The 18,993-nt window shown below is 36.0% G+C and overlaps 1 protein-coding gene across 1 annotated transcript in view; it reads left to right on the top strand.

The window, feature by feature from the left end:
• Positions 1-4,898: 4,898 nt before the first annotated feature.
• The window catches only part of LOC140792260 (nuclear pore complex protein GP210), a 67,246-nt gene continuing 53,151 nt past the window's right edge, over positions 4,899-18,993 (top strand). Inside the window, exons 1-12 of the mRNA XM_073143136.1 lie at positions 4,899-5,230; positions 6,943-7,208; positions 8,696-8,868; positions 9,014-9,230; positions 11,373-11,719; positions 15,169-15,348; positions 15,520-15,658; positions 15,744-15,892; positions 17,106-17,217; positions 17,306-17,916; positions 18,033-18,156; positions 18,352-18,632. Of these exons, the coding sequence (XP_072999237.1) occupies positions 5,037-5,230; positions 6,943-7,208; positions 8,696-8,868; positions 9,014-9,230; positions 11,373-11,719; positions 15,169-15,348; positions 15,520-15,658; positions 15,744-15,892; positions 17,106-17,217; positions 17,306-17,916; positions 18,033-18,156; positions 18,352-18,632 (2,793 nt within the window). The 5' untranslated portion in view covers positions 4,899-5,036. The remainder of the gene's footprint in view (positions 5,231-6,942; positions 7,209-8,695; positions 8,869-9,013; positions 9,231-11,372; positions 11,720-15,168; positions 15,349-15,519; positions 15,659-15,743; positions 15,893-17,105; positions 17,218-17,305; positions 17,917-18,032; positions 18,157-18,351; positions 18,633-18,993) is intronic.

Below are 18,993 nucleotides of genomic sequence, written 5' to 3'. Positions count from 1 at the left end.
ATAAGTACTATGGTCCATACCGAGTGCTATAACAAATCGGTCTAGTAGCTTACCGGTTGGACCTACCTGAGGGAATCAGGATCCATCCGGTTTTCCATGTATTAGCATTGAAGGCCCAGATCGGGCCTAACCATGTGGTGGGTTTGGCCTTGGGAGCTAGAGTTAGATATCATGGATCGCTTCTCCAATTTCAAACCTTGAAGACAAGGTTGCGGAAGCGTGGTGGATTGATACGATTCAGATTTCACCGATGTCGTCTCGACCATGGATACACTTTAGGAATATCTTTGTCTCTTGTTTTAGTATTTAATTCTTAAAAAATAAGTTTTATGTATGTTGTGTTCGAATGCGAATGGAGTGCGTTCGAACACGCTTATGAACGCCTGCATCAGGTTCACACATCCAGAGAGTATGAAATGTGCATTCGAACGCACCTGCGAACGCCTGCATCGCGTTCGCACATCCAGAGAAGTGTGAAATATGTGCGTTCAAACGCGATCGGGCGCGTTCAAACGCGATCGGGCGCGTTCAAACGCGATCGGGCGCGTTCGAACGCGGTCAACGGAAATGTACTATTTAGGGTTAATAATTGTCATTTTTGAATTATTTTGTTAGCCTCTAAAGGTGTGGATGGCAATCATGGAATCATTATTGAATAAATTGAGTTTTGTCTTGTCTCCTTCGTCTTCTTCTCTCCTGTTCTCTCGATCCCCGGCATCGCCGCTTCTAGCCTCCCTCGACCGACCAATCACCCTAATCCCTTAGCGGCCCACTCCTCCCCCTTCTTCCAATCTATCCATCACTTTGCCCTAACCCTTCCATCACCCATAACCCTTCCACCACCACTTATTCACTAGTGCCACCCCTCTAACGCCGGTCCACCAACCTCCACCATCACCAAGGATTTCGTCCCTCCATCCACGGATCCTAAGATATACTCCTCGATGTTCGTCCACTAATCAGACGATATGTCGAGATCTCAATATACGATTCTCCTGAAACTTGATTTGTTGGAAAGCTCTTTTCCGATGCTACAACATATCAAAATTTCACTTCAATCCGATGGCGACATCTTTTGGGATCTATTTCCAAAGTTCTGTGTTAAGTCATGTCAAAATCTAAAAATTGGGATAGATCGAACTTTCGCTAAAATGGGAGATTGTATCATATACATACTTGTATCTAATTTTTATGTTGAGGCGTGCACCTAGGCTACAAAAATTAAAACTTGTTATTTTGAGTTGATTTCATTTTCTCTTTCCAATCTTCTTCATATGAGCATTCTTTCACAAACACATGTTTTGACCTAATATTAAAACTAAATTGGACATTATTTTTTGAGTGTTTTGTATCAACCAACTTACCATTACAATAATTTTCACTTGCACAATATTTTTCTCTAGTTTATCTAATTGTAATATGTTTATTTAGTATTAAGTTTGGGTGGGTTGGATAGGTAAATAAATTTCTACAGAGGGTCAATTTGGTCAAAAACACAAAATGGGGCAACATAGGTTTGGGGTGGGTTGGGGAAGGATCTCTTAGCATTAAATGCACGGAGGGGTCTCATACCATTTATAAAGTATGAAAAATATAATTTTATACTTCTCTTGCTGGGCTGGTAGAAAAGAGAACGTCGAATAAATATAGAGAAAGAATATACATATTATTTATCCATTGCTCTCTTGCAGCAACATAATCATATTTTATTTATTTTTTCCCACTAGCAACAAAGAGTGCTTCACCAACTCTCTCTCTCTCTCTCTCTCTCTCTTTCACCTCTCCAATAAAAGCATTAGCTAGAAAATTTTACCTTTATATCATCATGCTACATGCTACAGTAGGGGTGTAAACGAGCCTAGCTTAATCGAGCCTGGCTCTAATTAAACTTAGATTAAAATTAATTTCGAGCCTCTTTATAATCAAGCTTGAATTAAAATAATTTTAATCCGAGCTAATTTCGAACTCGAGCCAATTTTGAACTTAAATAAGCTATTCAATTAGCAATTTCAAGCCTTATTAATTTCAAACCATTTTTTAGCCTGAGTAAGCTTGAAATAATTAGGCTTGAATCAAGCTTGAAATAAAACATAATTCAACTATAAAGATATAAATATTATCAAAATGTAAATTATAAGTAATAAAGATAAATGGATTAGAAAACTACAAGAGTACTATAAGAGTGGATGAGTATAAAATATTTTGTTGTTAGGTGAAAATACTCGGACATTAAAAATAATTCCATCACGCTAAAACTGAAGATCAAATTTTATAAATTAATAAAAGAGGATGAATATGATACTGCCATTAAGTACCCTTTTTCATCAAATAAAGTTATTTTTTTATCGACATTATTGAGCATGAAAATCTCTTTGTTAATGTTTGTAATATATGTTTATTTGATAGTAAAATATATAACCATAAAAAAGATGGACTAAGATAATATTTATAAATTCCATAAATATTCATCTTTAGATTATGTGAAAAATTCATCTTTCGATTCTATAAATATATTTATTTGCAGACTCTATAAATATATATGTGAATTTCATAGATATTTTTAGGAATCCATAATTAGTAATTAGGAATCCATAGATAGTAATTACAAAATATATAATTAGTAACTACAAAAATCAAAGTTACGAATATAATAAACTATGAAATTTGGTGTTAGTATCTATGAAATAGGTTATTAGTCACTATATATAGAATTAAATTAAATAAATGAGTTATTTTATTTATAACATAATGTATTTAGAGTTATTATTTATAACATAATGTATTTTATCTAAAATTTATAGTTAGTATCTTAAGAACCAATAGTTATAATAATGGAATCTTGTAACTATGGAATTTAGAGTTGGTATCTACATAATACAGGTAAGTATATATGGAATCAGAAGTTACTAACTAAAAAAACATAATTCAAGTACACTTAATTGAAATAAAAGTAAGGAATATCTTTCTTCTATTGGGAGAATCCATGAAAAGAAACTCCACCTCTGAAAATATTGTATATATTTTTATTGTTCTGCGGCTCAGGTACGCACTTGAAAATATATAATATATATTTCCTCTCTTTATACTTACCTAGCCTCGGTCTCCTCTAAAGTCTAATCTACACATTAAGCCATTTAATGTTGCATGTGATTATGACTTTCTCCACTAAAAAAAGTTCAAGGGTGTTACAACCAATTTACCAAAAAAATGGTGAAACTGTAAATTTAAATTAAAATGAGTAGATTGGTAAAAACATAAGTTTTATTGATTTATAGAACAAATCACCCTTATTAAATTTGATTATATTTCACAGGGGTAATTAAGACTTTTTATAGTACACTAATGGTAGTGGCTAAGTTTGAAGTATACAATGATGAGCTGAAATTGGGCTAAATATGGAGGGTGTAAAACTATAAAATATACCCTAATATATATTGTTAAATGAAATTATATTGCAAATTAACTGTTTTCCCAATTTCTTTTTCCTAAATTAAAATGTCGTGCTCCTCGCTCACCTCTTTTTATTATCATGGCTTTCCACTAAGGCTAGCAAAAATTGACCTGACCCGATAATCCGACTGTGAATCAGGTTTGAGTTTAATCTAATCGAGTTTGGGTCATAAATAGGTCAACCCGCCTAACCCGATTATTACTCAGGTCGTGTTCGGATTTATACCACTGACCCGCTTGACCCGTTTAAGTAAACGAGTTTGGTTGGGTCGAGTCAACCCGTCAACTCTCCAACCCGCTATATATATATTTCTAAATTTTTCTAACCCTAACCCTAAATCCAACACAGCTCAATTACTTGAGTGAGTCCCCAAATCTCAATCCCGCAGCCGCCCCTTGGTCTTTACCCATGCTTGCAGTCGTCGCCCTTTGGCCTTTATCCATACCTGCAGCCGTCATCCCTTGGCCCTTACCCATGCTCGCAGTCGTCTCCTTGCTGTCATCTTCCATTAGATTGGCTTAATGGTGCAACGATCGAGAGGACAATGATGGCCTTAGCAGTGGTGGAGACGGCGATAAGCTCCCACTTCCATTAGATCGGCTTAATGGTCTTCTTTCATTAGATCCCACCTTTTTCGAAATCCCATCATCTCTTCCCTTCCTCTCTCTCTCCTCCACTACCACCCGTGGTAAGCTCTCGTCGCCACTATAGCCTTCTCTCCTCATATCTTCTACGGGCCTTTCACCCTCTTGCGGCCTCGCCTCTACTATCGCTTTTCTCTCCTCAAATTTCTGACAGATCACCATCATTCTTGCACACCAGTGCCATTGCCGTCGCCTTCGGTCGATCGATCTACTGCACCATCGCCGTCGGTCTCCGATCTCCGTTGTCGAAGAGTTGGATTTGTTATTGACTTACTAGTGTAATTAAGAATTTGTGTTAGGATTTGTGGGTCAATGACTTGTATAACTAAGAGTTTATTATATAATAGATCCTATTTGTGTTAGGATTAATTGCAGGGTTAAGCCAGGATCGAATGCAAGGTTAATGGCTTAATGCTTAGAATTATTATTTTTATGTTGTATAAATTTTGAGCTAAAAAGAGATTATTGTATAATGTATTATTTATATAGGGTAAATTAGTAAATATTAATTTTTATTTGGGGTAAAATAGTAAATAATATTTCGATCGTGTTAATACGATCTGTTTATTAAATGGGTTATATAGGTCGTGCCGTGTTAACCCGACCCATTTAATAAATAGATTATACGGATCGTGTCGTGTTACTAGTTTAATAAACGGATCATGTTTATGTCTACCAAATATAATCCGTTTAATAATCGGATCGTGTTCATATTGGGGTGACGTTGACCCGACTCGAACCGCTTAATCCGATGGATTGCCGCCCCTACTTTACACTTCTGTCTGCTCACCTCCAGCCCTAACCGTTATCACATGGCCATCACTTCGCTTCATCACACTAGGCTTCTCCACTCTAAACCCCTCTCCCTTTAGGGCTTATCTCGCGGGTCACCACCTCTCCGAACAAAACTAGAGAGAGAAAGAGAGAGGAAGAGAGGAAAGATGGTCCGGCGTCCGGTGGCGGCGGCGGCGGCGGCGGGGCTGGTGGTACTGGTGGTGGCGGGGATGGCGGCGTCGGCATTGTCATCGTTATCTCTGTCGGGGCCCCATATAGGGGATCTGAACGTCCTCTTGCCTCCTCGTATGACCAACCCAGTGGAGTACCGGCTTCAGGGTAGCGATGGCTGCTTCTCCTGGTACTCCCTTTTCGTCTCTTTCGCTTTAGCTACACATATATATAGATCTTGGTAGTTTTGTTGCTATCACTATTTACTACCAGTTTCTTTCTTCTTTTCTTTTTTGACTGAAAATTGCAGATAGCGAACTGAATAGAGGTCACTTTATTGTGAAGATGAGAGTGTTATTTGATCCTGACATGTATTCTTCATTTCTTCTTCGTTGGCCTCTCTATAGCTACTGTGAGAAGAATATAACTAGAATTTTATGCAGCTTAGATAATTAGAGAAAGTAAGATAGGTTCGTAACTGTTGAACACCTATTTGAACACCTATTCCAATGAATTCGTTTAATTAACGGTGATATAGTACTAAACTGGAATCCAAGTTACTGTGATAGGTGAGGGTGAAGAGCATGAAAGCAAATATGAGAAGGAAAATGTGCACTATTTGATTTTCAGAGATACATGCCTAGTTGTCAAATGAGGCTTTGCCTTGAACTGCATTTAGTATAGGTTGAAGTGGATTAATAATTTGAGAGAATTTTCGATGCAATTATAGAAGTACTTGCCAAGTCCTGCCACTTGAATTTTAGTGAAATTTCAGTTTGTGTGCTCACAAAAATCAAATCTTCCTGTGAAATAGCTAGCTAAATGCTATCCAATGTTCTGCAAACTGTAAGAGTTAGAAGGATGTTTGGAAAAAAAATAGGCTCAAAAGAGATAAATAAAAAATTTAAATAAAATAAAAGACTAAATTTGTACAGGTAACCCACCATATATAAGAACAATATTTTTCCTAAGAATATGTTAACTTGGTAAGCAATATGAAACCAATTCGGCATGCCTATCTAATTGAAAATTTGTCATTGTCATCCTCCATATTTGATCCTTTTGCATAATGCTAAGACAACTTTCTATATGGGTTTGTAGTATGTTCCACATATGGTGGGCACATAGGTGAGCAATATGCAGTTCTTTTGGAAACATAATGATGTTAATCTTGGATCAATGTTCCAAAAATTGTTGTAGCAACCTAGAAAGGCATTTTGGGCTGAGGCATCTTCCTTAGCAGATAGCAGCTCGTGATAGCAGGCTAAATAGCAACCCGTTCTAGCGCTTTGAGCCCAACCAATAATAACTAACTTTTTCCATTTTCTTAAATTTCTAAGTTTGGATGGACAAAATAGGAGAGGAGAGAAGACAAAGTTGCAAGAGAAAATTTCTCTTGTTTGAATAGAACCTTTAGGAGAGAACGGAGGGGAAAAAGAGAAAAAGGGAGAGCATGAAGGCCTCTAACAGTCACTAATTATCAAATTTCATCCTTTTTATTTGATTATACATTAGATAGATAAATAATATATTTGTAAGATTTTTATTTTAAAACCCATCTAGGTGTCGTATCACCCACCATGTCACTGCCATCAGCCACATGCCATAAATCTCTTGGCATCTATATATCTTCCACTCTTATTTAAAACATTGTCTTGGACTGCATTCTTCTATCTATACTTCAACTTGGATAAGTTACCATTTTAATCATTTGATGTATCAGAATTAGCATTTGGCATCTCAATCTTGTGAACTCTTTCATTATTTCTTTTCCCTTGTATCTGTCATGGTTCACTCGATGAGTATGTGTCCTTGTTACATTAGCTGCTATTTTGCTATAGTAAGATGTTTTGCATTTTTCTTTTATAAGTGGTGTTAAATACCATCGCTGTCCTATGACAGGTCATGGGATCATCACGATATTCTCTATGTTCAGCCGGAGTATAACGTCAGTAGTCAGTGTTCTACTAGTGCTAGATTAATATCGATTGCCCCTTATATTGGTCGGAAAGAGACATCTGTTTATGCTACTGATCTTCACAGTGGAACCACAATACGCTGCAAAGTTTTTATTGATAAAATCTCACGGATCCAAATATTCCATCATTCTGTTAAGATTGATCTGGATGAACTTGCCACGCTGCGTATTCGTGCCTTTGATGAAGAAGGTACTGTATATAATATCTGCTAATGATATACGAGTTAATGTGCAAAAGGTTGAGCATTTTTCACCATATTGATATATTAGTAAAGATCTCCTTTTAAGCAAGGAAATTTAAACTTACTTTGTCATGCTATGCTCCCTCTCTGGGTCATACTGTTGAGAGGTATGCATTTCTGTTTGTCTATCCCATCCAATTCCATCTAAACTATCTGCAGATTTTAGAATTCACTGGACTTTGTCGAGTTAATTTATATCATAGTGATACTCCGCAACTTTATATCCAATCTTGAGTTGGAAATACTTGGAATGCTTCTTTTACACAACTCCTTGGGGCTGTTAGTGAAGAAATCAATTGAGAATGCTGAGGTTATCAGTCCTCCAAATACTGGAGAAAGCTCAATAATATTAGAATTACAGTTTGGATCTTGTAGATATAGTTTAGTTGCTCTCGAGACTAAGGAATGGCCAAACAACAAAAACTCCTAGACATGCTGACAGGCTGATAACAGATTTTATAAACAATCTAAGTTAAGAATATAGCTTACTACTAAATTACTAATGGCTGAATGAATCGAAATCAGACAAAAGAAGGAAGTCCTTGCTGGTTTTTTCCCCACTTGTTTTATTGCATTAGAAAACAGTGTGGTAGGATTTGTTAGTTCTTGAGATAGATTTAAGTGTAAAGTTTCTGGATCTTCAACAGTGGAAATTGTACATAACAGTGTGCTGGGAGCAAGGGAGATGCCTTCTATGTGGTCATTTGGGAATAAGCAAGGGGTCTTCAATCGGGGTCATGTTATTAGCTGATTAGGTCTTTACTATTGCAGGTATGATCAAGTATCTGTGTGTGTTTCTTTTCCTTTCTTTGTGGTCTGTAGGAAAAGGAAGAACAAGTAGGAAAACAATTTTAAGAGTGCGAAGAGTCTAGGAGTTGGATGATTTGATGCAATACCTTTCAGCCTATAAAATAGCCATCATAGGGATTTACCAAACCAGTACATTCACCATACTGTTCTTTTCCCTCATCAATACAAATTGATCCATGAGAGTTTGATAGTGTAAATTGTGGGAGACAATTAGATCTGCAAAGCATGTTATTTGCAACTCTTCTCCTGTACCAGGCTGAAGCAACATAAAGGTTGAATCAGTGCATGATAGGGAAACCGTGAAACTTAAAATTCACAAAAGAAAGAAAAAATAATTTAATTAGACTACAATTTATGAAATATAGGAGCAAACACTCCAAAAAGTCTTCAAGACATTAAGATGGTATAGACGAGGGAAATTGTTAAAGAACCAAATTACTGCTAGTTATCTAACCGATGAATTAAAACGTATCAGTATGTTGAAAATTTTCATGAGTTTATTTGGCTGTTTCTTTCTCAAGTAATAATGATAACTTTCTTTTTCAGACCTCACCTGTCTTATAGTTAATCTGCTGAGTATTATGTTCCATGCTATTGGATATTGACTTTCTTTTTGTTCTTTCAGAGAATGTGTTTTCATCTTTAGTGGGCCTACAGTTCTTGTGGCAGCTTGTGCCTAAATCTTCTGAAACTGATAATATCTATCATCTCATTCATGTGCCATTGAAGGAAACACCTCTAAGTGACTGTGGTGGTTTCTGTGGTGATCTAGATACACAAATAAAGCTTGAAGAAGAAGTATGTATGACACTTTTGCACATTAAAAACAGTTATTTATTTTTCCACATTAGATTCATTATTTCTTCTTCCTTTTAATTAATTTGGATACCTATATTTTTTGTTTAAATATTTTTTCTTTGAACTTTTTTGTTTGGTATTGCAGGGTATTGGTTCAGATTTATTTGTTGTAAAGGGAGTCAAAATTGGCCATGAGGTTGTTAGTGCCCAATTGCTTGAGCCAGAACTTCATCATGTGGTAGACATGATCATCTTGACTGTTGCTGAAGCTATGTCATTGGATCCACCATCACCAATCTTTGTCACTGTTGGTGCTTTGATAAACTACAAACTTAGGGTTATTCGTCTTAACACTGTTCAAGGTTTTCTCCTTTTATCTTTAATATTAGCCTTTTAAGAAAATATGTTGGCATACTTATCACTACTTTCTAGCTAATTGTTCAACTTGTGCTGGTTGTACATTGAAATATATGATACTAGAAATCTGTGCAACTCTGCCTATTCATGATCACTATATTTCTCTCAATAGTTGGTCTACACCTGGATAAAGGAGGAGAAGTTTATTAGGTTGACAGCTAGGATAAAACTTTTGTCAAGAAACTATGTTAAATAGATCTTAAAGGAATGAGCATTACTGGAGTGAGAAGGATCCATATAGCTGGTCTTAAATAGCTGAGGCTAAACGCTTTATATATATATAAATATTTAATATGTTACGACCTTTTTTATAATTAATATTATTTTAATAAAAACTTATATTTCCAGTAGCAAGTTCATTTACAAAACATTTCTCTCTCCCCATGTAGGAGAGAGAACAACCAATGTGGCCCTGTCGTGGCGGTTTTAATTAAAATTACTTTATTGTATAGATATAGATGCTGAAAGTCTGGAACTTTCAGCGTTTTCTTTCGAGTAAGTATCCCACATGAAAATTCTGGAATTTTGTAATTATTATGGAGAAAATGTATCAAAAAGAAAAAATGAGTGGCAGCACTTTTCTAATGCCTTGTACATCACCGAGCAATGAGTGACAGCACTAAAATCCTCTATCTAGGTATATAGACACTGAAAGTCTGAAAGTTTCAGCATTTTCACTGGAACTTTATAGTTATTTTGGAGAAAATGTATTAAAAGGAAACAATGAGTGGCAACATCACTTTCCTACTGCCCTGCAAATTTCGGAGCAATGAGTGGCAGCAATAAAATCCTTCTCTGTAGGTATAGGGCCATGGGGATGGTTCTCATTTAATTCTTTGTACTTTATTTGGATTATTCAGTGCTATATCTTTCAATAACCAACACTATAAAGTAGCAGGACTTCATTTGCCAGTTTGATAGCAAACATCTTACTGTTTTGGTGCTACATAAAAATCTAATTTTGAGAGTAACGAAGAGAGGTAGGAAAAATGGTAAATTGATTTCGGTAAATTGACATATAAATAAATAAAATCTTTATACACACACACATACATAGAAGGATTTCTGTGCCGGTGGGCTGTGCTGCAAGAACAGAGGCTCTACTGTCGATCCTATGCAAGAGAGGGAGAGAAAAAGAGAAAGAGAGGGAGTGTACTGTGTACTTACTGCCCTATGGAGCCTCCATCATCGATGACATGATCTCCTTGTCAAGCCCTTGCCATCACCTACTCTCCTCATCGATCACTACCGTGCCCTAACTATAGAGAAGATGACGATGAATGGGTTGTGAGAATATAAAGGATCTGCTTAGGGTGGATCTAACTTAAGAGATGATCCAATTGAATGGATTGTCTTCCTTGTCACACATCGACTCCTTCACCCTTCACCGTCATCACAACCTTATTGATCCCTTTTGCCATCATCCCCTGCGAGAAACACCTCTTCCAGCTGCCCTCCACTGTTAAATTGCCTCTAGGAGCTGCTTCATAGTGGTGGGTCACTGTTACTTGTTAGGAGGCAAGAGGAGGGGTGCCAAGTGTCACCTCTAATGCCACATGCTAGTATTGTGTCGGCTTGACAATCCATATATATATATATATATATATATATATATATATATATATATATATATAACATGGTCATGGTAATGAGATTTTTTGGGTTTTGGTGCTTTGGGTGGTGGATATTGTTTTAGGTGTTCCACATAGGTGAGAGAGAGAGAGATAGAGAGAGAGAGAGGGAGGAGGGCACAACAAAGAAAAAAAGAGATGCTTGTGCAGGAGGGAGACATAAATGGAGGGGAAATTTGGTGCATCCTTGCAATTCCAAATTTCAAGTGACAAAGGAGAGGATTTTTCTTATTTATGTGCTCTTTTCTCTCCTACTTTGTTATTGCATGGCAGTATTGTTACTAACTTATTGTTAGCTGTCCACTATAAAATTGTAGGTAGGCCTGTAATTGTGCTATCCATGTCTCCATGCTATAATTGATTCTCTCAAAAATGAAAAGGGTTTGATTCCGTATCTCTAGGAAAATTTTCTTTCTAGGGTTCTAATTTTTTTATACTGCTTTTTCTTTCTTGTAGCGATTGATTTGCCATCCCAACATCATCGGTGGCAAGTGACAAACTCGTCGGTGGCATGGGTAGATAGTACATTAGGAACTGCTCATACCTTGGAAGTTGGAGTTACTAATGTTGTTGTAGAGGACACCAGAGTTTCTGGTCACATACAGACATCATCTTTGCATGTTGTTATCCCCAAAATACTTTGTTTATCTCTGGTACCTTTGGCGAATGCTTCCATTCATCTTGAAGGGATAACACCTATTCCTCCATCAGTGATGTGGTATGTTTTTCCAGGACAAGAGTACCTAATTCATGTAAAAGCTTTTGCAGATGAGCTTGAAGAAAATGAGATACAGATCACAGAGGTACGATTTAGCTATGGATCCATTTCCATCTCTTCAATTTTATGTCTCTAGTGGATTAGTTGATTCAATAACCTGCAAGTGACTCTAATTGCCATCCACACTTAATGCTATTGTGTGCAATTTAATGCAATATCACTAGTGTGATTTTGTGAAGATATTCTTCTATAGTTTATTAATGAGTGCTGACATAAAGTAAATTTGTATCTAATGTAGGATTAGACAAGCGATATGTAAACTGTGAAACTAAATCCTTTATGAAGATATCAGACTTTAACCTATGTGACAAAGTAGTTGGAGCATACAAAATGTTAATTAGTGCTGACATAAAGCAAATTAATGTAGGATTAAACATGCAATGCATAAATTGTGAAACTAAATCCTCTATGAAGATGTAAGGCAGAGCTGATGTCAGACTAAAACAATTTAACAAAGTAATTGGAGCATAATTATTATTAGTTATAAGAAATTTTAAGTTGGTTATCTAGCATAAGTGGTTTCTTTCTTTGAAGTTTCTTTCAAGCCCTGACAGAAATCCTACCTCTACTTATTGTCCGAAAAATTTGTATCAATAGTTCGAAATGCTGACTTGGGCTTTTTTTATCTTCGTATATCAGTAAACTTTGATTATGACATCTGGTGTAGTATTAATGCTTAGTTTCATGGAGTCCTAGGACGATACTGTGCAAAAAATTCCTAGAAATTTTGTGCCAACATAATAACCTGTGTTTGGTGCACGAGGACTAGCTTAAGGCATGGTTATAGGGCTTCAGTGCAAGGGTTAGAAAAACGATGGAGCTAGACAAGTTAAAAAAATGTAATACCTCACTCTCTTTATACAAACTAAACCATATGAAAAATTTGATAGCATCTGGAGATACATGCACAACTAAATAGCAGTGTTCGTAACTAGTTCCCATCTCCTTTTGGAAAATTGTAGAATAGCTTTGTACTTTTAGCTTCATAAATTTTGGAATATCAGATGACAAACCACATGCTTCTGTTAGTGGAATAGGCTTGCATAACACATGGAAGTTATCCTAATTAAAAACAACTAGGCACATGCAGATAAATTTGGTGTGGCCGTGCCAGTGGCACGAGGCGTGTTAGTGGCACACATTTATAATATTTTTAATAAATTTTTTAGGATATTTAGAGATATTTTTTGGTCTTTGTTATGTCAATATTTGATTTTTTTTCTAAATATATGTATTAAAATTTAAAATCTACATTACAATATTTTATCTTTAGATTATTTTTGTAAATAAACTATTTTATTAAAGATAAAACAATAGTTGAATATAAATATTATTCAACACATAATATGATTGAATACATTCATTAAAATTAATATTAATGATTAAACACTCCGTAATATGATTGAATACTCCATAATATAATTGAGCACATAATAACATTCAATACATAGTTGATCATTCAATATATAATTGATAATAGTTCAATAATTAAAACTAATATCTAGTTGAACATAGAATGACGAGGAGGATCAAAGACTTCATTTGCTGGCACAAAAATAACATCGGAATGTTGGGGTTAAATACTGTCGATATTCTTCAAAACTTATCCACTAATAATATTGCTCGTTATAACATCTCACATAGTCTTCATATAAATAAGAATTTTATAATTCTTCGATGATATAATATGAATATTGAATATGCACGGGAATGACCGGCACCGGCACAGGCACAAACACACTATAAGCATATACAGATTGTGGTTATGGAGTATAATAAGGGTGTTGCGGCTCTGGTAGGTGTGATTGATATGATGGTAATGATGATGAACTCATATCATCCTGTGGGCGCACCTCTCCTAATGTTCTACTACCTATAGACTCAAGTCCTTCCCTCATCTGACTGTAATCATATTGAGCTTGAGATAATCCCTTTTTTTTCTGTCTCTAATAAATGAGATAGACTCATTTTCTGGCAAATGAGTTGTCATTCCAATTTAAAAAAAATGACAAATAAGTTGTCATTTCAAAAATGACAAATGACAAAAGTTAATTGATGAAAATAAGAAAAAGTTAAAAAAATAGGTTTCACATGTCATATCATGGTTGTTAAGAAAATAAATAAAGTTGATTTGATAAAAATTGATGGAAATAGAAATTTTAAAAAAAAAGTCTCTACATTGGCACATGACCGGCACGAGGCTGTGCCGGACGGCACGTGGTAGTGCCGGTCGGCACGGATCGACACGGCTCGGCACGGGGGTGTGCCACTGGCACACCTCGTGCCAAGTGCCGTGCCTCTACTGGCACGAGGCGTGCCGACCGGCATGGCCATCCTTGCTATAGACAACAATCACAACAACAAAAAGCATCATTAGGATAACTTAAATGTGCTCCATCTTTTGTTACGCAATTGAGTCTAACCATCCTTTTCTTGTGGACTAGATTCTTTGCCTGGACTTATACAAAATAGTGTGGCTACACCTTTTCAACAAGAAACACCTAGAATTGTGTGTCTGACATTACACTTTAGGTCTCTGCAACTATCAACCATGAGAACAATCTGCCATCACCAAGTAACTTCCAATACCTCATGTGTTAATGCTAGATAGTGAAATGCCGAAAGAATGATGTAGAAACACATGAATGTCTATTACTAAATCGATAACCATGACACAAGACAATCTGAGCTCCTTAAATAGTTAAATGCCACATTAAAGAAAGAAGTAAGCATGTCAGTAAAAGATAGACTAGTTGGGATGCCCACCCCTGACATACTTAAAATGACCACCTATGCATGTGATATGTTTAAAGCTAAAACCAGCAACCTACCAAGTCAATTACCCAAAGTTGAAGAATTATTAATTATAAAAGGTACAGTTTGATTAACACTGCCCACTTGATATTTCATACTCTATCTCATCTTTTTGTCTATTTAAATATCTCAATGCCTGATATCCCTGCTTAACCAACTAGAAATATTGCTTGTATATGAAGGCTGGGAACATGCATTTTCTTCCTTTTTATTAAGTATAAAGGGCTGGGAACAATGTAAGTAGCTTCTTACTGTAGCTTAAGTTCTTTCTTCAAGGTGGTTCGGATTTGCACTAATTTATGCTGAGTTGATTCTCTAGCTTAATGAACAATTTGTAAGCCTTAGTCTCTTGATTCTCATGCAACATCAAGGAATCTCTATGCCACCCTCCCAATATACATGAATGCCTTTGCTGTGGGAGAATAAATTTTATTTTTGCTGCTGAAACATTTTTTGATGGGTACTGTGAATGAAACACTGAAAATGAAACTTAAATCCGACCTTTCTTTGGGATAAATATATTATTAGCATAGGATCATAAGATGATAGTTAAAAGGTTCTGTTGATTCACTATCCAAATGATTTATATGCATACCTTTTTATCTCTGTTTAATAATTGCTTAGTAGCATCCTTCTTCTAATGGCTTTGTACTTTAACAGAACAATGATCTTAAACTGGAAAGCAGCACAAGTAAGTACTGGGTTTTATCTCCAGTATCAGATCATGTTGCTGCCACACAAAATTGGCGAAATTCCAGATTGTTCAAACCTGTCTCTGAGGGAGAAGGCATTCTTACTTCCTCTCTAACATATTGGGAAGGGAATTCAGAAGTGGCTGATGTATGCTTCTCTGCTTGCTTATTGTTTTCTCTGTAAAAGAAAAGTGTGTAATTCTTTCTGAGGATATACTACTAGTCTACTACTTGTTTTTGTAGGCTGTGAAGGATGTAAGTAAATTTTCTCTAACTTTATCCAGTATTGGGGGCCTTATGATCTGCATTCTTTTTACAGGTTCTCAAGCACGTGCAGGAAATTAATGTGTGCAGTAAAGTGAAATTAATCGTTGATGAAGAAAATGAATACTCAAAAATTGTTCATTTACCTTGGGTTCCTGGGGTTTGTCAGGAACTTGAACTAAAGGCAATTGGAGGTTGTTGCTTATCTTATTGCATGCTATTTCTATTTTTCCTATAGCAAGAATGCTCTTCTATATTGACTTTCTTGATCTGCTAAAGGTTGTGGTGGAACCTTAGAAGATTATAAATGGTTTTCTTCTGATGAGACAATTGTATCAATATCTGCTCTGGGATTTGTGTGTGCAAGAAGGCCTGGAAAAGCAACTATAACAGTGTTTTCAACTTTTGATATCATCAATTCTGATGAGGTTTGTAGTAATATTCAACCACTGTTTTGGGTTAAGTGTATAGTCATTTTAATTCCATTTTGCTCATTCTTACAGTCTACTATTTCCTGTCCCATTAGAAATTCATGAGCTATAATAAGAATTAGATATTTATGCTTACATGACAATGAATTATAGTTGATTCTTGTACTCATTAATTAGATGAATATGTGCTAAATGAACTATTGGTATCTGTAGTTAAGCACAAAGTCTCTCTGCATCTTTTGATCCAAGTGTCATACCATTCTTTTTTATGTTTCTCTTCTGTAATTTTCCCTTACAATTACTATATTAAGTAATATATGTTGCAGCATTAGCTACTATTGCTTCTGATTGAGTCAGACATGTAGCGTCTGATTTCTATGTTGACTTTTTTCGGGTCTATATTGGATTTATTTTATAGTTTCTTGCCTGATGAGATGGCACATCCTGGCATCGTTCTAAGATCTAAATGTCTTTGTGACATGTTGTTAATTGCTCAAGACTAATTAATTGGTTGGACCCCGGGAATGCTTTGTAGTTCAATGGAAGTTAGCATATTGTCCAATATGGATTTGATATTAAAAAAAATCTATACAGTAGAATTTAGTTATTTTTAAAGCTTGATGCCATTGTTAAGTCAAAATATAAGTTCATGAAGCCAATAGAGGAAAAATGCCAAAAATTGGCCTTCGTGATTAACAGTACTATATATGTATGTAAATTCTCATGATTGTTAAAATATGCAAGATACAAACGACCATTGTCTAGCAACTTAGTTGATGAGTTAACATGATATTATTGCAAGAGGTCCTGAGTTCGAATCAAGCTAGGCCTACTTTATCAATTGAATAAATCAACTCCAACTAGGGTGGAACCAGCTTCTAATTTAAGAAGGGCCACTTAGTATGTTAACATATTAAGCTTTTAGAAAAGAAGGGCCCAAGATGAAAATTAGCATTAAAGTAAGATTTAGAAATGGCCATGTCCTCCCTTAGGAGAATTGTGGCTTCGTCACTGACTCCAACTATTTAGGTAAAGTCTACTTTTTGTGCCTATTAAAAATGACAACACTAGAAGTTAAGGGGAGTGTTCAAATATGTAACATAAAAACCACCTTTCTTTAAATAAATAATTTCATCCAAATTTTGCTGAAATGGTTGGAAACGTATTTTCTGGATTTTAATATTGTTTAAAAACGTTTCTTGACAATTAGGTGGTTATTGACATTTCCATTCCTTCCTCTATGGTTATCCTGCCTATCTTTCCTGTGGAGGCGGTGGTAGGAACACAACTTCAAGCTGCTGTCGCATTGAAAACATCCAATGGTGCTTAACATACCATGAACTAAGATTTTATGCTGTTCATTTGAGTTATTTATCCTCTTTTAATATCTTACCTAATTTCTTTCTTCAGGTACCTACTTCAGGAGATGTGATGCTTTTAATTCTTTTGTCAGGTGGAAAGTATTATCTGAAAACAAATCTTTCAAAATTGTTGACACATCAGAGAAGGTCTGGCCCTCTGATGTCTTCAAACTTAGTGAAGGATTTCAAGAACTATTTAGTTATCCTTGTGCATGGACACGTCTAAATGCTACTAATGCTGGTCGAGCAACACTAGCTGCAACTTTGTCTTATGAAACACAATCTTATTTTGAGTCTTTTGAGGGACCTACCATTCTAAAAGCTGCTTCAACAATATCGGCATATTACCCACTCATGGTCTATCAGGCAGGAAAGGGAGACCAGTTCGGTGGCTACTGGGTGGATTTGTCTAGAATACATACTAGGATCCCAAATTTTGGTGGGCCCCGCCTGTATGAACTATATCTTGTTCCTGGATCAGCTATGGATGTTTTATTATTTGGGGGGCCTGAGCAATGGGACCAAAGGGTTGAATATGTTGAAACAGTTGATGTTATAGGTGAATCTGAAAAACCAGTAACAGATAATGTTATTGTGCAACAGGCATCCTCAGGTGATGTGCAAATCTACCAAGTTTCTTGCCGTACAAGAGGAAAATTTGTAAGTAATGAGGAAAAAGCATAACTAATTCACTGTGATACTGTCCATCTTATTCCATTTTGAGGTATAATCTTTTACTAGATCCTACTATTACTATTACTACTTTTTCTACTCAGAGACTGCTCTTTTCACGAGGAAATCTGGTTGGCCCAGATCATCCTATTCCAGCTATAGCAAATGTACAACTGCCTGTTGTATGTAACTTTCCTTCATCAATCACACTGATTGCTAATGAACCTGGTATGGTTGTTTTTTAAAAGTACTGAGATCAATCTTGTGCTTCATGATCAAGATTTTTGAATGATGATGTCAAAGGAAAAGCTTTCCATTCTAGAAAAAAGCATTATCCACAACTTTCTCTTTGATTTGTTTCATTCTGTTTATCTTTTGCATCATTTAAGTTGTAATACTCTTTGTTGGTATCCATATCGACAGCAAACACTCTTGAAGTTATAAAAGCTGCAACTTTTGCTGATCGTGGACGTGGGGGACTTCGAACTTCTCCTATCATTGTTTCCAATGGGCATACCATACGTGTAGCTTCTGTTGGTATTCATGCAACTGGAAGAGCTTTTGCTAACTCATCCTCCCTTTGCTTGAGGTGGGAACTAATTGGTTGTGAAGGACTGGCTTACTGGAATGAGACTGGCAGTACTGATAGATTTGAAGTTGGAACCTGGGAGAGGTTTCTGGTTTTGCAGAATTTATCAGGACTAGTAAGTTATAGTTGATATTGTCAGTTGTTGAGCTTTCAGACTGGATATCATAGCTGTTCTTTACTTTGCTATTATCTTCCATATCAATACCTAGTTTAATGTTTGATAAAGGATTGCCATGCCTATGGCACTGGTCGGCATGGCAAGGCACGACACATGCCGGACGAATAGAGCTCCATTGCTGGCCCATGCAAGAGAGGAGAGAAAAAGGAGAACGGGAGAGATCACTGTCACCGTCCCATTGACAATCGTCTTGCCATCGCCATCACAACCCTCCTCTCTCTTTCTCTCTCGCCATCTTGCGTGCCCTAACTGAGGTTGCAAATGGCAGCTTTTAAAAGCTTAACCGGTCGATAATAAA

The sequence above is a fragment of the Typha latifolia genome, chromosome 7 (genome assembly GCF_019914945.1).
Source record: "Typha latifolia isolate L0001 chromosome 7, TyphaL0001v2, whole genome shotgun sequence".
NCBI classification, from domain to species: Eukaryota; Viridiplantae; Streptophyta; class Magnoliopsida; order Poales; family Typhaceae; genus Typha; species Typha latifolia.
The sequence above is the reverse complement of the archived record's forward strand: the minus strand, read 5'-3'. Positions and strand labels throughout refer to the sequence as shown.